The 16,642-nt window shown below is 37.8% G+C and overlaps 1 protein-coding gene across 1 annotated transcript in view; it reads left to right on the top strand.

The window, feature by feature from the left end:
* ADAMTSL1 (ADAMTS like 1) overlaps nt 1-16,642 on the top strand; it is a 410,929-nt gene that overhangs the window by 43,604 nt on the left and 350,683 nt on the right. Inside the window, exon 3 of the mRNA XM_004581085.3 lies at nt 13,472-13,517. Coding sequence (XP_004581142.2) covers nt 13,472-13,517 — 46 coding nt within the window. The remainder of the gene's footprint in view (nt 1-13,471; nt 13,518-16,642) is intronic.

Below are 16,642 nucleotides of genomic sequence, written 5' to 3'. Positions count from 1 at the left end.
GTGGGGGGCCTCCAGAGCGACCCTGATGGTCATTGCGAGAGAGTGTGGGGATCCAAAGTTGGAATTAAGTCAGGGCCAGAGAAAGCTCCTCTCCCAAGTCCCGAAGGAAGTTTGCTGTTCTGTTTCTGAGGACTGCTCAAGGCTCCTGGCTGTTGTTCTGATGACCTTGGATCCTGCGAGGAAGGATTTGGGCTTCTTGCATCCCGTGTGGTAGATCCAAACAGGAGTGGATGACCTCAGAGTTCTCAGCCTCCGAAGGCACTCTAGAATTCTGTAGTTTCAATGGTTTCATAGATGCATTTGTTCTCTTTTGAGTGGTCATGTATGTGGCATTGTTCTTTAATTTACTTTCTTGGATAGTTGTTTGTTAGTGTGAAGAAATGCAAGTGATTTTTTAAATGTTCATTTCATAGCCTACAATTTTATTAAAGTTTATTCAAACAGTGTTTTATAAAGTCTTTATGGTTTTCATCGTGTACAGTCATGTCATGTGCAAACCGAAATCATCGTACTTCCTTTCCTCTTTGGATGCCTTTTATTCCCTTTTTAGGATTTATTTGTTTACTGGAATGAGCCAGAGATTTAGAGACAGAGAAACAGAGAGATATCCCCCACTGGATCTTTCCCCCAAGTGCCTGCAGCAGCCAGAGCTGGGGCATTCCAAAGCTAGGCGCAGACATTCCATCTGTGTCTCTCCAGAGGAGGTGAGGAACACAAGGATTAGGCTAATGACTGGTTTCCCAGGTGCATGAACTAGAAGCTATATTGGAAGCAAAGGTGGGACTCTTTCTCATGCATTCTGCTTTGGGGTGCAAACACCCCAAGTAGCATCTTAACTCATTGTGCCATAGCACTCACTTGTATTTGTTTTTTCTTTTCCTTCTTTTATATTTGATTTCTTTAGCTAGGACTTCCAGTTCTGTGTTGAACAAAAAGGGAAATACTGAGCTTCCTTATCTTGTTTTTGAAAGTGAGGATAAGCTGCTGAGCATAATAACTCTGGGCTTTTACATATGTATATTTATTATATTGAGGGAATTTTTTGTAATCTTAGTTTTCCAAGCATTTTTAGCATGAAAAATGTTGAACTTTTTTTTAATGTGTTTTCTGTATCTATTACGATGATTGTGTGTAAAGTTCTTCTCCTGTTATGGAATTATTTCTTAACCCTAGCTTCACTTTAGAATTACTTAGAAACTTTAAAAAATTCTCTCTCCCTCCCTCCTTCCCTTTCTTTCTCTCTTTTTTTCCTCTCTCTCTTTTTTCTCCATACACATGCATTCACACACACACACACACACACAAACACACACACACATCTGGGTACCACCAAAGATTAATTAAATGAACAATTGGATGGGGGATAGCCTTGCAATTAGGGATTTCAAAAGATGTTCTCCAAATGACTTTAATTAGCATTCGGGTAAGTACTGTTTCCTTACTGAAATTGATATTGAAATGATATAGTTTATCTCCAGCACCCTGGGAATTTAGAAGTTGAGGTAACAAAGAAAGAAGAAATTTCCTGATAAAGATACTTCACTATGTTCTACCTCTGAGATGTTGCACTGGATTTTCATCATCCCAGTATTTAAGTCACTCGTTTGTGAAGTCATTTGGAGAGAGGTCAGGGAGATTGTCCCAAGTACTGCTGTGAACCACATTATCACTTTTTCTGGGTACTTATATAGTCATCCAAAGTTATAACAACATTTGGTGATTTTTGAGATATTCTTTCATTCCATTATTAAATAAGACTATAAATCCTCTAAGAGTCAGTCTTCTTTGTAAATGACTATGTCAATGTCAAATTCTCTGAGGCATAACTCCCCTCAAAATCATTAAAGATGTTTGTTGGTAGAGTTGAGATTAACTTTATGTATGCAAGCTTTCTGCCATGCCAGACCTTCCATCTCTCCTATTGACTAGGAAAGGAAATACTACTAATACGAATTACTAATACTAGTACCAGTACTAATGCTAATAATTAAGAGATACTTTCTAATATTACTCATTTTTATTTCCTCTGTTTGACCCTGATTGCTAACATAGAGAAGTGATGTAATGTAACACTGTTCTGCTTAGTTTCAGTGAGAAAATGAGAAAATATGTGTGTGTCTGTGTGTATAAGACAGAGAGAGAGAGAGAGAGAGAGAGAGAGAGAGAGGCTGAAACCAAATATTAAGAGGAAAAAGAAGAATGTTAGAGTCACAGACATTGGGGGAATGAATTTTGCACTTGCAGGCAAGATGAATGACTTTTGCACAATAGGTGATGTGATATTCATGCTAAATCTTTAGCTATATCTTGTAGCCACATATATAGCCTTAGCTAACTGCAGTCAAGCCTATGCATGAGCCTTGAGGTGGGACTCACTGGTCAAACTAGATTGCTTGCTGTGGAACCTGACCTCTTAACACTGGGTTTCACGGCCCCTAAGTGAATCTTCATCCTTCTTTATGGAATTCCCCTTCAGTTTTTATCAAACTGGCCCAATTATTTTCTAGTTAGGAGACATTGGACTGGCTTTTCATTTTTTCTGGGATTCAAGTGCTCATCTATAAAATCAAGTGGACCGTGTTTGGAACAAAGTATATATTCCATAACTATTTTTGAACAAATATCCATGGTGTTAAACAGCTCTAAAATTGCTGTTTAGGGCTCTAAAACAGCTCTAAAATTGCAATACATGACCTTGAAAACAGCTATATTTCTCTTCTAGAGATGTACTTAAAACCAGTTTCACAGCTACAATGGAAGAGAAGAAAAACAGCTCTTAATAATATAAATGGTTTGAAAGAAAATGTGATTCTCCAGGCCCCCGTTTTACAAAAACACATGTGCATTGGATAGCAGGATTGGAGAGCTTTTGTTAGAGTCCCAGAGTTTCATACTGTATGTTTTCCTCATGGGGAACATGAGAAGGCTAGGCTAGATGTTGCTAAAACATTTGTTTTCATTCTCACTCTTTGTCTCTTTTGGCTACCGAGCAAACCTTATAGCATGTGTGTATGTATGATGAAGTGAATGTCCTTCCTGCTGGTGGATCTCCAGTCAAACGCAGCAGTCCCCAAGCCCCGCCCCCAGCCCCGCCCCCAGCCCCAGTCATCTTCCAGAGGGAGCAAATGCACTACACAGACAGAACTTAGAGTAAATATATTTACTTAGAGTAAATATATGAAAATAAACATGTCTGTGGGAAAGAGCCAAAAACTTCCATACTTTCGTGACTGTTTTATTTCATTTTAAGCTTTTCATCTTGGCTTATTATAGAAAGATGTTAATCAGGTTTCAGAGTTCAAAAATTAGAACAAATATGAAGCTGAAATTATCTTTAGAGTTCATTTCTTCCTTCCTCTGTCTCTTCCTTCCTCCCTCCCTTTCTTCTTTCCTAAAATCACAATGGTTTTTTTTGAAAGGCTCATGGAAAATTAAATGAAACAATGAATTTATTTGGTGAATATAATGGATCTTCAAAGGTTAATGGAAATGAGTATTATGCATGAATTTAAATAATATTTTTTACCAAATAAGCTTATCTTTAATTCTATTTGTTCACAATTTTTTGTTATTTTATTTATTTAGTTATTTTTAAAGATTTATTTATTTTTATTGGAAAGGCAGATATACAGAGAAGAGGAGAGACAGAGAGGAAGATCTCCTGTCCAATGATTCACTCCCCAAGTGGCCGCAATGGCCAGTGCTGCGCCAATCCGAAGCTAAAAGCCAGGAACTTCTTTCTGGGTCTCCCACGCAAGCGCAGGGTCCCAAGGCTTTGGGCTGTCCTCGACTGCTTTCCCAGGCCACAAGCAGGGAGCTGGATGGGAAGTGGAGCTGCTGGGATTAGAACCGGCACCCATATGGAATCCCTGTGCATTCAAGGCAAGGACCTTAACCATTACGCTGTCGCACCAGGCCCTCACCATCTTTTTTGAAACACTGTCATATGTCAGCTTCATTGCTAGGCACTACCATTCAGGTCAAACATTTAGATCACAGTGGGTGAAAGTAAATGAGACAGGAATGTATGATTTTCTAAAGGTAAAAGAGTCCTGGGTGATTACAAACCTGTGTTGTAGTTTTTCCAATTGCTGGGCACTTGATTGCCACTGTACTTCCTCTTCTGATGAGCCCTCCTCCTACAGTAGTCCACTCCTATGTTTATGTATTAAAACCCTAAATGTTATTTAAAACTATTTCCAACAGTGACCCACAGTCTCACTGGACTCTAGTTTTAACTATTTTATTGCACTACTTTTAGTTATCTTCATGTTGTCTGGCTGTGTTGTAGTGTTTATGTTTGACTAGACTCCCAGTCCTGTAGTCAAAGATTTTGTAGTATTTTTCTTTATATTTTACTGTTTTGCATATCATAGGTACCTAGTTACTGTCATGTGAATTTACTCCATGGAGTCCAGGACAGGGACCTACGTTAGTAATCTGAGTTGGAGAAGCACGCGTAGGGAGGGAGGACTCTAGTAATCTGAGTTGGAGAAGCACGCGTAGGGAGGGAGGACTCATTCTTAAACGCTTCTTTCCTTTCATCATGTGTTTAGGACTTCTGTGCTCCTTGAAGGACGTATCGTGTAAGATGGCTCTTAAATTATTTTTCCCTTACCTACCTCTTCTTTGTTCAAATTCCTTCCATCCTTAGTATCTAGACTACATTCCATTAGTTTTTGACCAGGTATTATATTACTGTTTTCTATTCTTTTAAATGTGAATCGGTACCAATTAAGTGATAACTTTGATAAAAGTCAAGCAACATCAACAATTTTGTAGCATTTACAATGTTTTGCCTCAAATGGGCTCAGCTGGATATTCAGTAAAATGGGCCCAGCTGTATATCCAGTAAAATGCTAATTGTAATCAACAAGTATTATGAAAAAGCCTAGCAACAAAAAGCTACACAGGTTCTCATTTTCACTGTCAGGATGCTCATTTTACATTGTGTCTTTAGGTGTTTTTTGTAATATGCACAAAGCAGTTTCTGACTTCATTAGAAGCCTGATATAATTATTGCACATTTACAATGTTATACTGCTTCCTTTTTGATTACATGAACATACTTCTCATTTTCATAACCCCAGCCCACATTTGAGAAAATTTAATGTTGTGTTGTATCATGTCTTTCTTTGAAAAACAAGCAGAGATATATAAAGTCACGGAGGAAAAATTGGCAGTAATTTTTCTAGGTGTAATTTACAGCCTACCAAACACTTATGAAGCAAATAACTCAATGTGGAACTCAAAGGGCAAGTCCAAGATTCAGTCTATAATATTCTCATGTGGGTCAAATTTTAATTTGACTGCTCTTTAGTGCCTAAACTGTTGCTAAAGACTTTGTAAAAATGTGAGGAAACTTTCTGAATTTCCTCTGGTCATGGCAAAATTGAACAACCAGAGGCAACTTTGTCTTAGAAGGTGTTTTCCAAACCTGCATGACATCTGTTTATGTTGAATTTTTATTAATCTGTATGCATAATTCAGGATGTATAACTTGGGTCCACATTTAAAACATTTCTATAATGAGAAGTTAGTATGAAACAGAAGTAATGAGTTTTAAAACTAAGGTCACAGAAACATGTTATCAGTGACAAAGAAATGTCATCAATGACAAACACGTTTAAGTCCAGTCCACAAATGAGGGCACTATTTCTTTTCCTCAGCCTGTACTAACTCCTGGTCAGTATAAAATTTCTCTTAAGATGCAGCGTTAGGGCACAGCATAGTGGCCTAGCGGCTAAAGTCCTTGCCTTGCACATGCTGGGATCCCCTGTGGGCCCCGGTGGCAATCCCAGCAGCTCCGCTTCCCATCAAGCTCCCTGCTTGTGGCCTGGGAAAGCAGTTGAGGATGGCCCAAGGCTTTGGGACCCTGCACCCACGTGGGAGACCAGGAGGAAGTTCCTGGCTCCTGGCTTCGGATTGGCTTAGCTCTGGCTGTTGCGGTCACTTGGGGAGTTAATTAACAGACAGAAGATCTTCCTCTCTGTTTCTCCTCCTCTTTTCTGCAGGTCTGACTTTCCAATAAAAATAAATAAATCTCTTTTAAAAATACAGTGTTAGAGCTAATTCTTCTTTGGCTCAGCACACTGTTAGGGCCTATGGCAGGTTGCAGAGAACTCGGTGTGACCATGGACTCTGAATTTCCAGCAGTTCACCTGCTGATGGATGTCGCCTGGCAGCACACCTCCTGTTGTGTTGTTACAACAGAAAGCGCTTTCAAAAGCTGCAGTTAGCAAGCTGTGATAATAGTTTGGCTTGTATATCTATATAGTCAGAAAAAATAAACGAATCTCTCCCTGAGCACATACTTTCCTGGGCTGTGCAATGTATCACATGTTCAAGAAGCAGTGGAATAAAACAGCCATTCTGTCTGAGTTTCTGAGAACTCTCAACTAACTACTTGGGAGAAAGAGACTTTTAATGTACACATTTGAGATCCCAAAGTGACTGGGACCTCTGTCTCTTCCGTGTGTTCAAAGGACACTTTGCATCCTTTGCCTTTGCCTCCACAGAGCCAACCCACCACAGGCTAAAAATACTTGAGTAGAAGTTGTGTCTGTGGTGAACATTTAGAGACTTTTGTTCTTGTCATCATTCCCTAAACAATGCAGCAAAAGAACTATTTACATAGCATGTATATTAGGTTATATAAATAATCTAGAGATGATTTCAAGTATATGGAAAGATGTGTGTAGGTTCTAAGCAAACACTGTCGCATTTTGCATTAGGGATTTAAGCATCTGCAGATGCTGGTATCCCCAGGGGCATTGGAACCATTCCTATCCATAAATACTGGAGAATGACTATATTTCTAGAATTTTAGTGGCTCTTTCCAATGAACAGATTTACCCTCAAATAGAGGAAAAACTCTGAAGTTCATCCACAATGAAGGCCAAAGACATCTTTCTGTTATAAGAACAGTGTTTCTCATAGACAATTATTTTCAGATTAAGTATAAATGGTTAGAATATTACCTGTGATTTTATTTTTTTCCAAGTGGTAGCTATTTGGAAGTACACAAAAGGCTGTCCAAATAACTGTAAACACACTTATTAAATGTATCAAAAATTCAAATCTGTTAACATCAATAAAGTACTCCCTGGGAATACATACCAGGACATTTCTGATTGTTTAGGGTATAACGAGGAAATAACTTAGGCAGGGTAGCTGAAGAGACCACCAGGCCAAACTGACTTTTTATGGGGACCATACTCCCCACAAATAATGTTTTCAGTACACAGGTTCATTTGATGCTTCAAGAACACACTGTAAATTGTAACTCTTAGAGTAAAATGCAAAGCATTAAGGAGGATTTTTCAAAAGTGCAAGGATGAAAAAGTGACAGGTAACAAAATGACTGAAATGTGAGAACTGTGTGCTGGTAAGTCATTAGACTCCTCTTTGCAGTTGTGCTAGGTAAACTACAGCAAACCACCTACTCTCCACAGATTGCAGTTCAGCCACTATGTCTTCAGCATCCAATTTGAACCGTACCTCATGACAGTGAGCATTGAAGGACAGCCTAACACATGATGCTCAAAGGCTTACAGAGCTTGCTGTTAAAGGCTGAGCTGATTGGTATCTGGTGTTGCTTCCTAAAGAACCTCTTACAAATGTGTGTCTATGAAACCAAAAAGAAAGCTGAGGGCATATTTGTGCTTGGTTCTTACAGGTCTTCTCAGAGTATGTTGTTTCTCCAGGGGTAAAAAACAAGCAAACAAAAAGACAGTGAAGTATTTCAACTGTGTCCTTGGGATGAAGTGACAACCCTTGCCTCCTGGCTCCCTGAAGTACTGCCCCACAAATTTAAGTCAGAAGGGGAGCAGTGCTCCAGTACTTTTGAAAGCTCTGCTATTGTAGTGATGTGCTTGTCTTGCCCATTTTGTGGTCATTCTAGAGCCTACAGTCTACGTGGCCCAGGAAGCTTTGGGATCAAATTGCCAATGTGGTTTTATGTCTGTTCTCTTGTAGAGTTAATAGTTTCCTTTTGGGTGACTATAAGAAGAGGGATATGCAGAAAGATAGACTAGCCTTTTCTGCAAATCTTTGCCAATGTATGCAGAATTAAACGCAAAGAAACACAGCAGTAACCTGTTATTTATGAACATTCTTTTTTGGAAATGATTTTTGAACATCCTTTTTGTAAATGAAAGATGAAACCTGAGATTGCATGAGCCTTATTCAACTGCAGTTGTCCTTAAGAACACTGAAGTTCTAAATACAGTTACCAGATTTCCATGAAGCTCTCTACTGAGAGCATTGTCTATCTCTAGTTTTGTCTCCAGGAAGATTTCTTTATTTTGGGAGGAGATGAGAAGAGTTGTAAGGTAAAAGAGAGATAAACTGAATACACCTCTGCCTAATATGGGAAACAGGTGCAAACAAAGAAGTTACTTAATCCTACAAAACAAGTTCTCAGTTTTCCGTGGCAACCCATGTCTTCTAAGATTCTTAAATCATACTCATTCACACTAAGATAACATCAAGATTGAAAAGTCTGGATGGAGTATGTGTAAATAAAAGAAGAATTATGACTCAAACCTGTCCTAATCTCATTACAAGTGAATTAAGGTCTGAGTGATTCATAAACAATAGCCTGTGGTTGAAAATTATTACTGTTTTAGAAAGAACAATCCAACCAAATTAATAGGTGACTGATTAGATGTGAAATGCTGAAACAAATATGAAGTTCACTCTAGAATGTATTGTAACACTTGTATTTTGTTCTAAACTTGAGCCAGTTTTTGAGCACATGATTGGTACAATGTGCAGTTCACTAAACACAGTCACATGTTGTATAGCTTGCATTGAGAAAATACATATCTTTAAATCCTCTGTTATCGGGGCCTGTAACTGTCTTTAAAATCCATTTAAATTGGATTTTCTAATGTTTGTTTTCAACTTTACCAATGAAGTTTAAAGAAAATGCTCAGATGTTTTATATTAAAGAAGTATAACAAAAATAAAGGAAGAAAGAGAGAGAAGGAAGGACAGAGGCAAAAGGGGAGAAAGCAAAAACATGGGTGGAAGATAGAGAATATATTCTGCTTCCCAGATGAGGCTTTTATGCCAGATAAATGTATTCACAGTTGGCAAGAAAGAACTCCTTGTGGTAGAATAGTCACTCTGTTGCTGATGTAAAATTTATATTCAATTTTAATAAATTTGAACTCAAAATATAAGCTTCTCTGCACTGGAGTTCTTGGCATTGCATTTACTGAAGAGTGCGGTTTTTTTGGAGCTGTTCCAATATGTATCTAGGGATGCTTTCTTAGAAGTGAATTTTCCAGAAGAAAAGAAGCCACTGATACTGCTGCATCAACAATGAGGTAAAATTAAGCCCCAAGCCAACTGCCTGCTCAGTTTCCCAGATTACAGCCTGCTGTTAGTATATTACTAATTATATGTTGTGTACACCTTTTCATTTCTTATTGTTTCATTCTTATTGTTTCATTCTTACTGTTGGTCAATCCTGGATCCAAGTCCCTGCCTTCCTCTTTTCTGTGTATTTGACTTTTTATCAGCATTCTTATCTATTAAAATGGAAATAATAAAATTTTGCAAAATTGTTGAAAACTAGAAGTAATGTGCATAGAACACATAAAGCAGGGTTAGGTTCCCATAGCACGTACTGAATAGAGTGTACAGGCTAATTGTTCTTCACTAACCATGCTTTTCCATAGTGAGCAGCTTTTTGTGCTTAAGAATTGCCAGTTTTGAATAAAAATTTTAATTCTGTTTGAGAGAAAGAGAAAGGAACAGAGAATCAAAAAGAGTGACCATCACCGTTTCACTCTGTGGTTATCTGAATTAGCAAGGACTAAGGAAAGGCCCAGATCAGAAGCAGGAAACTCAGTCCAGGTCTCCCATGTGAGTCACAAAAACCCAGGGAGTTGAGCCATCACAACTACCTCCTAGGGTCTGCACTAACAGAAGGCAGGAGACAGGAGTTGAAATTAGCATCATGACCTAGGCATCCTGCTATCCCAGAGGCAGGATTTTTAGTCACTAGGCTATATTTCTGTTCCTCTAAGTATTAATACTTAGTATCATATTTCAGGTCAAATCACATGAACTCTCAATAAAAAGGTAATATAAGGTAAGACAGCCCAGAATATGTATCAGTGATTTGTCAGTTAGTATCAGATATCAGATAATTATAGAGTGTTCTTTGGATATTGTGAAATTCTTTGGGGGTTTTTTTTTTTAGTTTTCTTTACTCTAAAAGAAATATTTAATTTTTTTTTAAATTCTCATTTTATCCGAACAGGAGATAGAAAAAAAAAAACCACCCGTTGATTCATTACCCAAATGCGCACAACAGCCAGAGCTCAGACAGGCAGTAACCAGGATCCCGGAACTTTATCCTCTTTTCTCATGTGGATGGTACAGAGTAAAGCAGGAAGCTGGAATAGAAGCAGAGTAGCCAGCACTTTAATCAGGCTCTGAGCTGTGCAAATGCAGGCATCAGAAGTGGCAAGTTGAGCTGCTGTGCCAAATGCCCACTTTGTGAATAAGAAGTACACAAATCAACAGTTTACATTATATGCTGTATCTTTTATTATACAAGGATCCTTGTAAAATCCACACAGGTATTTTGTAGTATAAGATATCTAGGGAAAGGTTCATTTCAGTTATTGAGGTGGATATCTTTCTGCTGTACTTTGTTTTATTTAGTAAGTAATATCCCTGAAATAACCCCCAATGGTACTTGATCAGAGCTTTGTCCACGATGGCAGTAAATGATCATGACCTTATTCACTGGCATTGACACAGCCACTGCTAGGTGAGGAAAGGAAGTGCCTGAAGGGACAAGAGACTTACGCAAGTAGAAAAGCAAAACCTATAATCCAGACCCTCACACTCTTATTTCAGAATTATTTCCAGGACTTCTTCAAAGGGTGTAAGATAAGGAAAGGAAAATAAAAAGTAAGTGATAACTATAGAATATTCTTGTCTCAGTGATTGACACAGAACTCACTTTAAAATGTATTATTGTATCTTCAGTTTTGAAGCTTTCGTGGCTTTGCCTTGTCTACTATGAAGTTAAAAATAAGAAGTTATTGCTGTAATCTCTTATAACTCAAATGAATGAACTCTAAATTAAGAAAATAGAACTGGTGGTCAGCAAACACATAAGCAGCAAATCCTTGCATGCCTGTATGCCTTTCAAGTCTTTTTCAAAGTCTGTTTTATTTTGACATACATTTTGCACTGAATTTATCAAATGTCAGTGAAATGCTGTCTTGAGCTAGGCACTAATGAACAGAATTACAAATGTTAGTGTAGTTAACCCTCACATTAATCCCAGGAGATAAGTAACATTATCCCATTTTACAGATGAAAAAATTGTGGTACAGAAATTGAAGGTACGGAGGCCAAGAGTTCAGACAAAAGGAGTCTCATTTCAAAGTGGGTACTCTTAGCCACTACACTGGGTTACATACGCAGCAAAACTTTCCATTTTGAAAAGCATATCGAATTCAACAAACACTGATGTATAAGTGGCATTCTACCAAAGGCCTCCCAGTTGTAGAATTCATTACATTGTAAATCTACCATCATCTGGAGCCTAGCTCATGTATTTTGAGCCTCAGAAACTTGATATTTTTCAGCAATAACCCCAACAACAGATCCTTTTCTTGGGAGTAGACTCACAGTAACTCAGCCCGTGAGATTAATATTTCAAACTAGGATGCCAGGTTATTAATTTATAGCAAGGAATAGAACTGTCCATCACATGGACCAGACTAACCCAGGCTGTGCAGATCAGAGTTGCTAGCCCTCTCTGCTTCTCAACAATCATGAAAATTCAGAGCATTCTTGGCAAGTAGCTTAGCCCACATAATATTATAACTGTGGAGTTTCCTCGTAGGAACTTCATGTTCGTAGCATCAACTAGGTTCATGTGAGCCATTTCTATCAAAATAAACAAACTTGACAGTGGGATCTGAAGGAGTGAAGTTCATCTGCCCTGTGTCTGGGACACTGAGGGACTGGACCATGGCACCTGCCTGTCTCTGTCAGTTCTCTTTCTTCCATGGTTCCAACATCTTGCCAGCATTTCCATTTCACTTTTTAATGCACACTAACTGTAATACTATAGTCAATACGATTATAATCTTTAGGCTCAAGGTCTTTTCTTTGGCTCTAAAATAGACAAGGTATAATTGTGCTTTCAGATAATTTTTTTGGGGGGGTTAACGTTCCCAATAATAACAGTACCTATCAGCTATTAGTATCAACATTCTGTTAATATTTGGTAGTATAATTTTACTTATTTTTCAAAAAGTTGAATTTTTTGAAGAGTATAGTCATTTCATGAATTAAATGTCATCATTGAATGTTTTGTATAAGATCTATTATTTTTGTTATAAGAATTCAGTAAAATGGAAACTCCCATGTATTGCTGGTGGGAATATGTCATAATAAAACTTTTGTGGAATGCAACTTGGCAATATTTATAGTCTTACAAAAGTTCATTCCATTTAGCCCAACTACTCTCCTTTTAGAAATTTATCTATTCAAACGATGTGGTCACACATTTGGATTGAACTAAAGCATGTGGAAATGATTTGTGACATTCTCGTTTGTCAAACCCTGGTTTGGAAATTACTGAAGTGATAAGTGCTAGATTATACAAAGTCTGTTTTATCATTTGATGGAATATTATGTAGCTCTCAAAATGGTTTCTTTAAAGCTGTTCACCCTAACCTACAAAGTTGTTTAAGTGGTGTGGTTTACTCTGTACTAGAAATGAATAAAACAAAATAACAGTGGTTAACCTTAGATAAAGCAATTGCAAGGGACTTTTATTTTTTTCTTTCTGGTAATTTGTGCTTTCCAAATTATATTCAATGGGTATGTAAGGGGACTTCGCTTTGGTGCAGCAAGTAAAACTAGCTTTCACTGCCATCATCTCATATGGAAACCTGCTCGAGTCCCAGCTGATCAGCTTCCTGATTAATGAGCCTGTAAAAGTAGTGGAACATGGTTCAAGCACTTGGGTCCCAGGACCCATTTGGGACACCTGGAAGAAGCGCCTGGTTCCGGGTCTGGCCCATCCCTGGCCACTACATCCGTTTAAGCAGTGAATCAATGGATAGAATTTCTCTCTCTCTCTTTGTGAATATCTGCCTTTCAAATAAATAAGTAAATCTCAATTTTAAAAAAAGATAAAGGGAACATTTTTGTGACAATGAAAAAAAGTATACTATTTGTTTTCAAGTCTTTGAAGTAAGATGAATATTTACCTTCAAATGTTATGAAGAAATAAATTCATACATACCAATTTATGGATCTGCTCAGTTTGGTACTTAGTGGTAATTCCTCATATAATATGCTTTGGAGAAAATAGAAGTGCTTTGATTAATAGTATAGATCATTGTTTTTAATTTAAAACCTAGTGTAAAGTTTCAAGCTTTTATAACTATAGATGATGCCTATTTTTCTGTTTTTAACATAGGAGCTGTGAAGGAAGAAATATCCGCTACAGAACATGTAGTAATGTGGTAAGTACAAGATTCTTAATTGTGATCATGTGTGTTTTTCAGCACTGAGTAGTGCTAAGAGGTTTTATGTATTCTGAACAGGAAATCAATCTACTATTATCTCGATCAAAATAATTTATTTCATACCATACTGGTTATGCAGCATTAAAGATATTACTTTTAAAGTTACTCAGTGTAAACTTTTAATCACTTGACCAGACTGAATTGAACTAGACTGTTTCAAAACTGCTTTCTGCCTTTTTCCCAGAGATGTCTCCTGAGACATGGTAATGGAGAAGCCACTGGTGATGCCTTCATTAGCTCAATAAATACTGTCCAAAGCTAGCTATGTGTGAATTGCTATGTTAGTACAAACAACACAGTCACTGACATTAAGTATTTGTAATATAGTAAGTGATGTATATAAAAAAAAGTTGTGTCCTTAAGAATATTCTAGAGTAAAAAGTGAAAATGTTATAAAAAATAAATAAAAAGTAAACTTTTGCAATTAAAGCAGAAATTAGAAGATTTCTAAAGGAAAAGATTCCCAAAGGATCTGAGATAGAGGTTGGAGGACTCTGAGTAAGCCATATGGGTGTGTGGGAATGGCACACAGTGCCAGCCATTGAACAAACAGGCCGCTCTGAAAGCAGGATTGCTCAGCATAGCTTCTGAAGAGTCATTTTGATCGCTCGTAGCATTGTGGAAGTCAAATATTGGCATATATTTTGAGATTTACTTATGAAGATATTTGAATGTTAGCCTACTAATTTTTTCAGTAGTTCAGTGATAGTAGAAGTGACAAGAGGATTTGGAGAGAGAATATAATGCCTTAGGTTTACCATTAGAAAGATTCATTCACTTTATTAAGATTTATTTATTTTACTTATATTATTATATTAATTATAAATATTGTATTATATTGTAGATTATTATATAAAATATAGCAGTGTCTTAATTATATATTAATATATAAAATAAATTTATATATAACATATATTAATATATAATTATTATATTAATATATTGATATGTTACTTACATTTATTTATATTACACAGAGAGCAAAGGAGAGACAGAGAGAGATCATCCATCCTCTGGTTCACTCCACAAATGAACACAATGACCTGAGCTGGGCCAGTCCAAAACTTAAATCCAGAATCTTCTTCCAGGTCTCCCACATGTGTGGAGGCCCAAGGACTTGGACCACCTTCAGCTTCCTTATCAGGCCACTAGCAAGAAGCGGGATCAGAAGTGAAGCAGCCAGGATGGAATATATGCCCATAAGGGGTGTCGACATCACAGGCAGATGATAAACCTGCTACACTGTGGTGCCAGCCCCTCTAAGATTCATTCTTTATTCATGTGAGAATTACACTAGAACAGAAAATGGATGATAAATGAAATGGAAAAAGGAATTAAATTGGAGGAAGGAAGTAGATACAAAGTGGTTCAAAGATAAGATCATTCTGTAAAACTTGGCAAACATTTGAAATTACAGCGGTGAATTTGAAGAGAATAAAGGGCACAAATGATACATGCATGTGTAGTCTGTGTACTCACTGAACCCATTGTTCAACAAGTTCTTTCCACAAGATTCATGTGATTGGTGTTCTGTGTCTTCAACTTTCGGTTCAAACGTCACCACCCCAAAGGGGCTTTCTTGCATATCTTTTTATTTATTTTCTTTTTTTTTTAAAGATTTATTTATTTTTACTGGAAAGTCAGATATACAGAGAGGAGGAGAGATACAGAGGATGATCCATCAGTTGATTCACTCCCCAAGTAGCTGCAACGGTTGGAGCTGAGCCAATCCAAGGCCAGGGTCCAGGAGCACAAGGCTCCTGGTGCAGTGTCTCAAGGCCACAGGCTGTCCTTGACTGCTTTCCCAGGCCACAAGCATGGAGCTGGTTGGGAAGTGGGGTTGCCGGGATAAGAACCAGTGCCCATATGGTATTCCAGCTTGTGTAAGATCAAGACTTTTAACCTCTAGGCTACTGTGTCTGGCCCTGGGTTATCTTCTTAACTCATCCCAACCTTTCAGAATAGTAATTTCATCTGTTTTCTTTCTTTATAACCACTAATCTTCCCTTTATCAAACTCTATCCTACTCTGATCACATTAAGGCAACAGCATTGTTCATATCATTCCTTCACTTATATCCAGGACCTAAGACTATAGACTTCAACGTTGAGCATGGACTAGAAATTTGTTAAATGAAAACTAAGCATTCAGGATTCTGGAAAAGTGTTCAATACCACTACCAGAAATAATTCAGCTATGGGAAATGTTTGGGAAGTATAAAATAATAAATTTGATTAAGAAATACCATGGAATTTAACATAAGGCTGGACTCATAATTGATACATTCAAGTAGTGCATTGGATTTTGATGTGACAAACAGATGAGGGCTAAAAATCTTAGAAACCCAAAAAGCATGAAGTTTAAAGATTTGGAAGTGGTATATTAGGTATAGAGTATAAAATGGTAAGAGAAGGAAACCTTGATTTTGTTGAGAGTCTTCAGGTAGAAGGAGGATAGAGAGGGACCAAATTGTTGTTACAATATAGGAGAAAACAGTCCGAGTGGGGAGGTAGGGAAGGGTGGGAGGAGAAATCCCTGAGCCTAAGGAGATGTATCATGAAAAACAAAGAATTTTAAAAAAAGAGGATAAAGAGCCATATGAGCCCCAGAAGCACAGTGGGAGAAGCAAGGAAATAAGAGAGAATTCCTAGATGTTCAGTAGCATAAATGTTGCTAAAAGATTACACAGAGAGAGAGAAGAGAGAGAGGTGTTTCTATAAAGTGTTAAGAACAGAAGTGAGGGCCTGGCGCAGTGGCCTAGTGGCTTAAGTCCTCGCCTTGAACGTGCCAGGATCCCATATGAGTGCCAGTTCTAGTCCCGGCAGCTCCACTTCCCATCCAGCTCCCTGCTTGTGGCCTGGGAAAGCAGCCTAGGATGGCCCAAAGCCTTGGTACCTACACCCACGTGGGAGACCTGGAGGAGATTCCTGTCTCCTGGCTCCGGATTGGCTCAGCTCTGGCCGTTGAGGTCACTTGAGGAATGAATCATCAGACGGATGATCTTCCTCTCTGTCTCCTCCTCTCTGTATATATGACTTTGTAATAAAAATAAATAAATCTTA

Source organism: Ochotona princeps, chromosome 14, assembly GCF_030435755.1.
Source record: "Ochotona princeps isolate mOchPri1 chromosome 14, mOchPri1.hap1, whole genome shotgun sequence".
NCBI classification, from domain to species: domain Eukaryota; kingdom Metazoa; phylum Chordata; class Mammalia; order Lagomorpha; family Ochotonidae; genus Ochotona; species Ochotona princeps.
The sequence above is the reverse complement of the archived record's forward strand: the minus strand, read 5'-3'. Positions and strand labels throughout refer to the sequence as shown.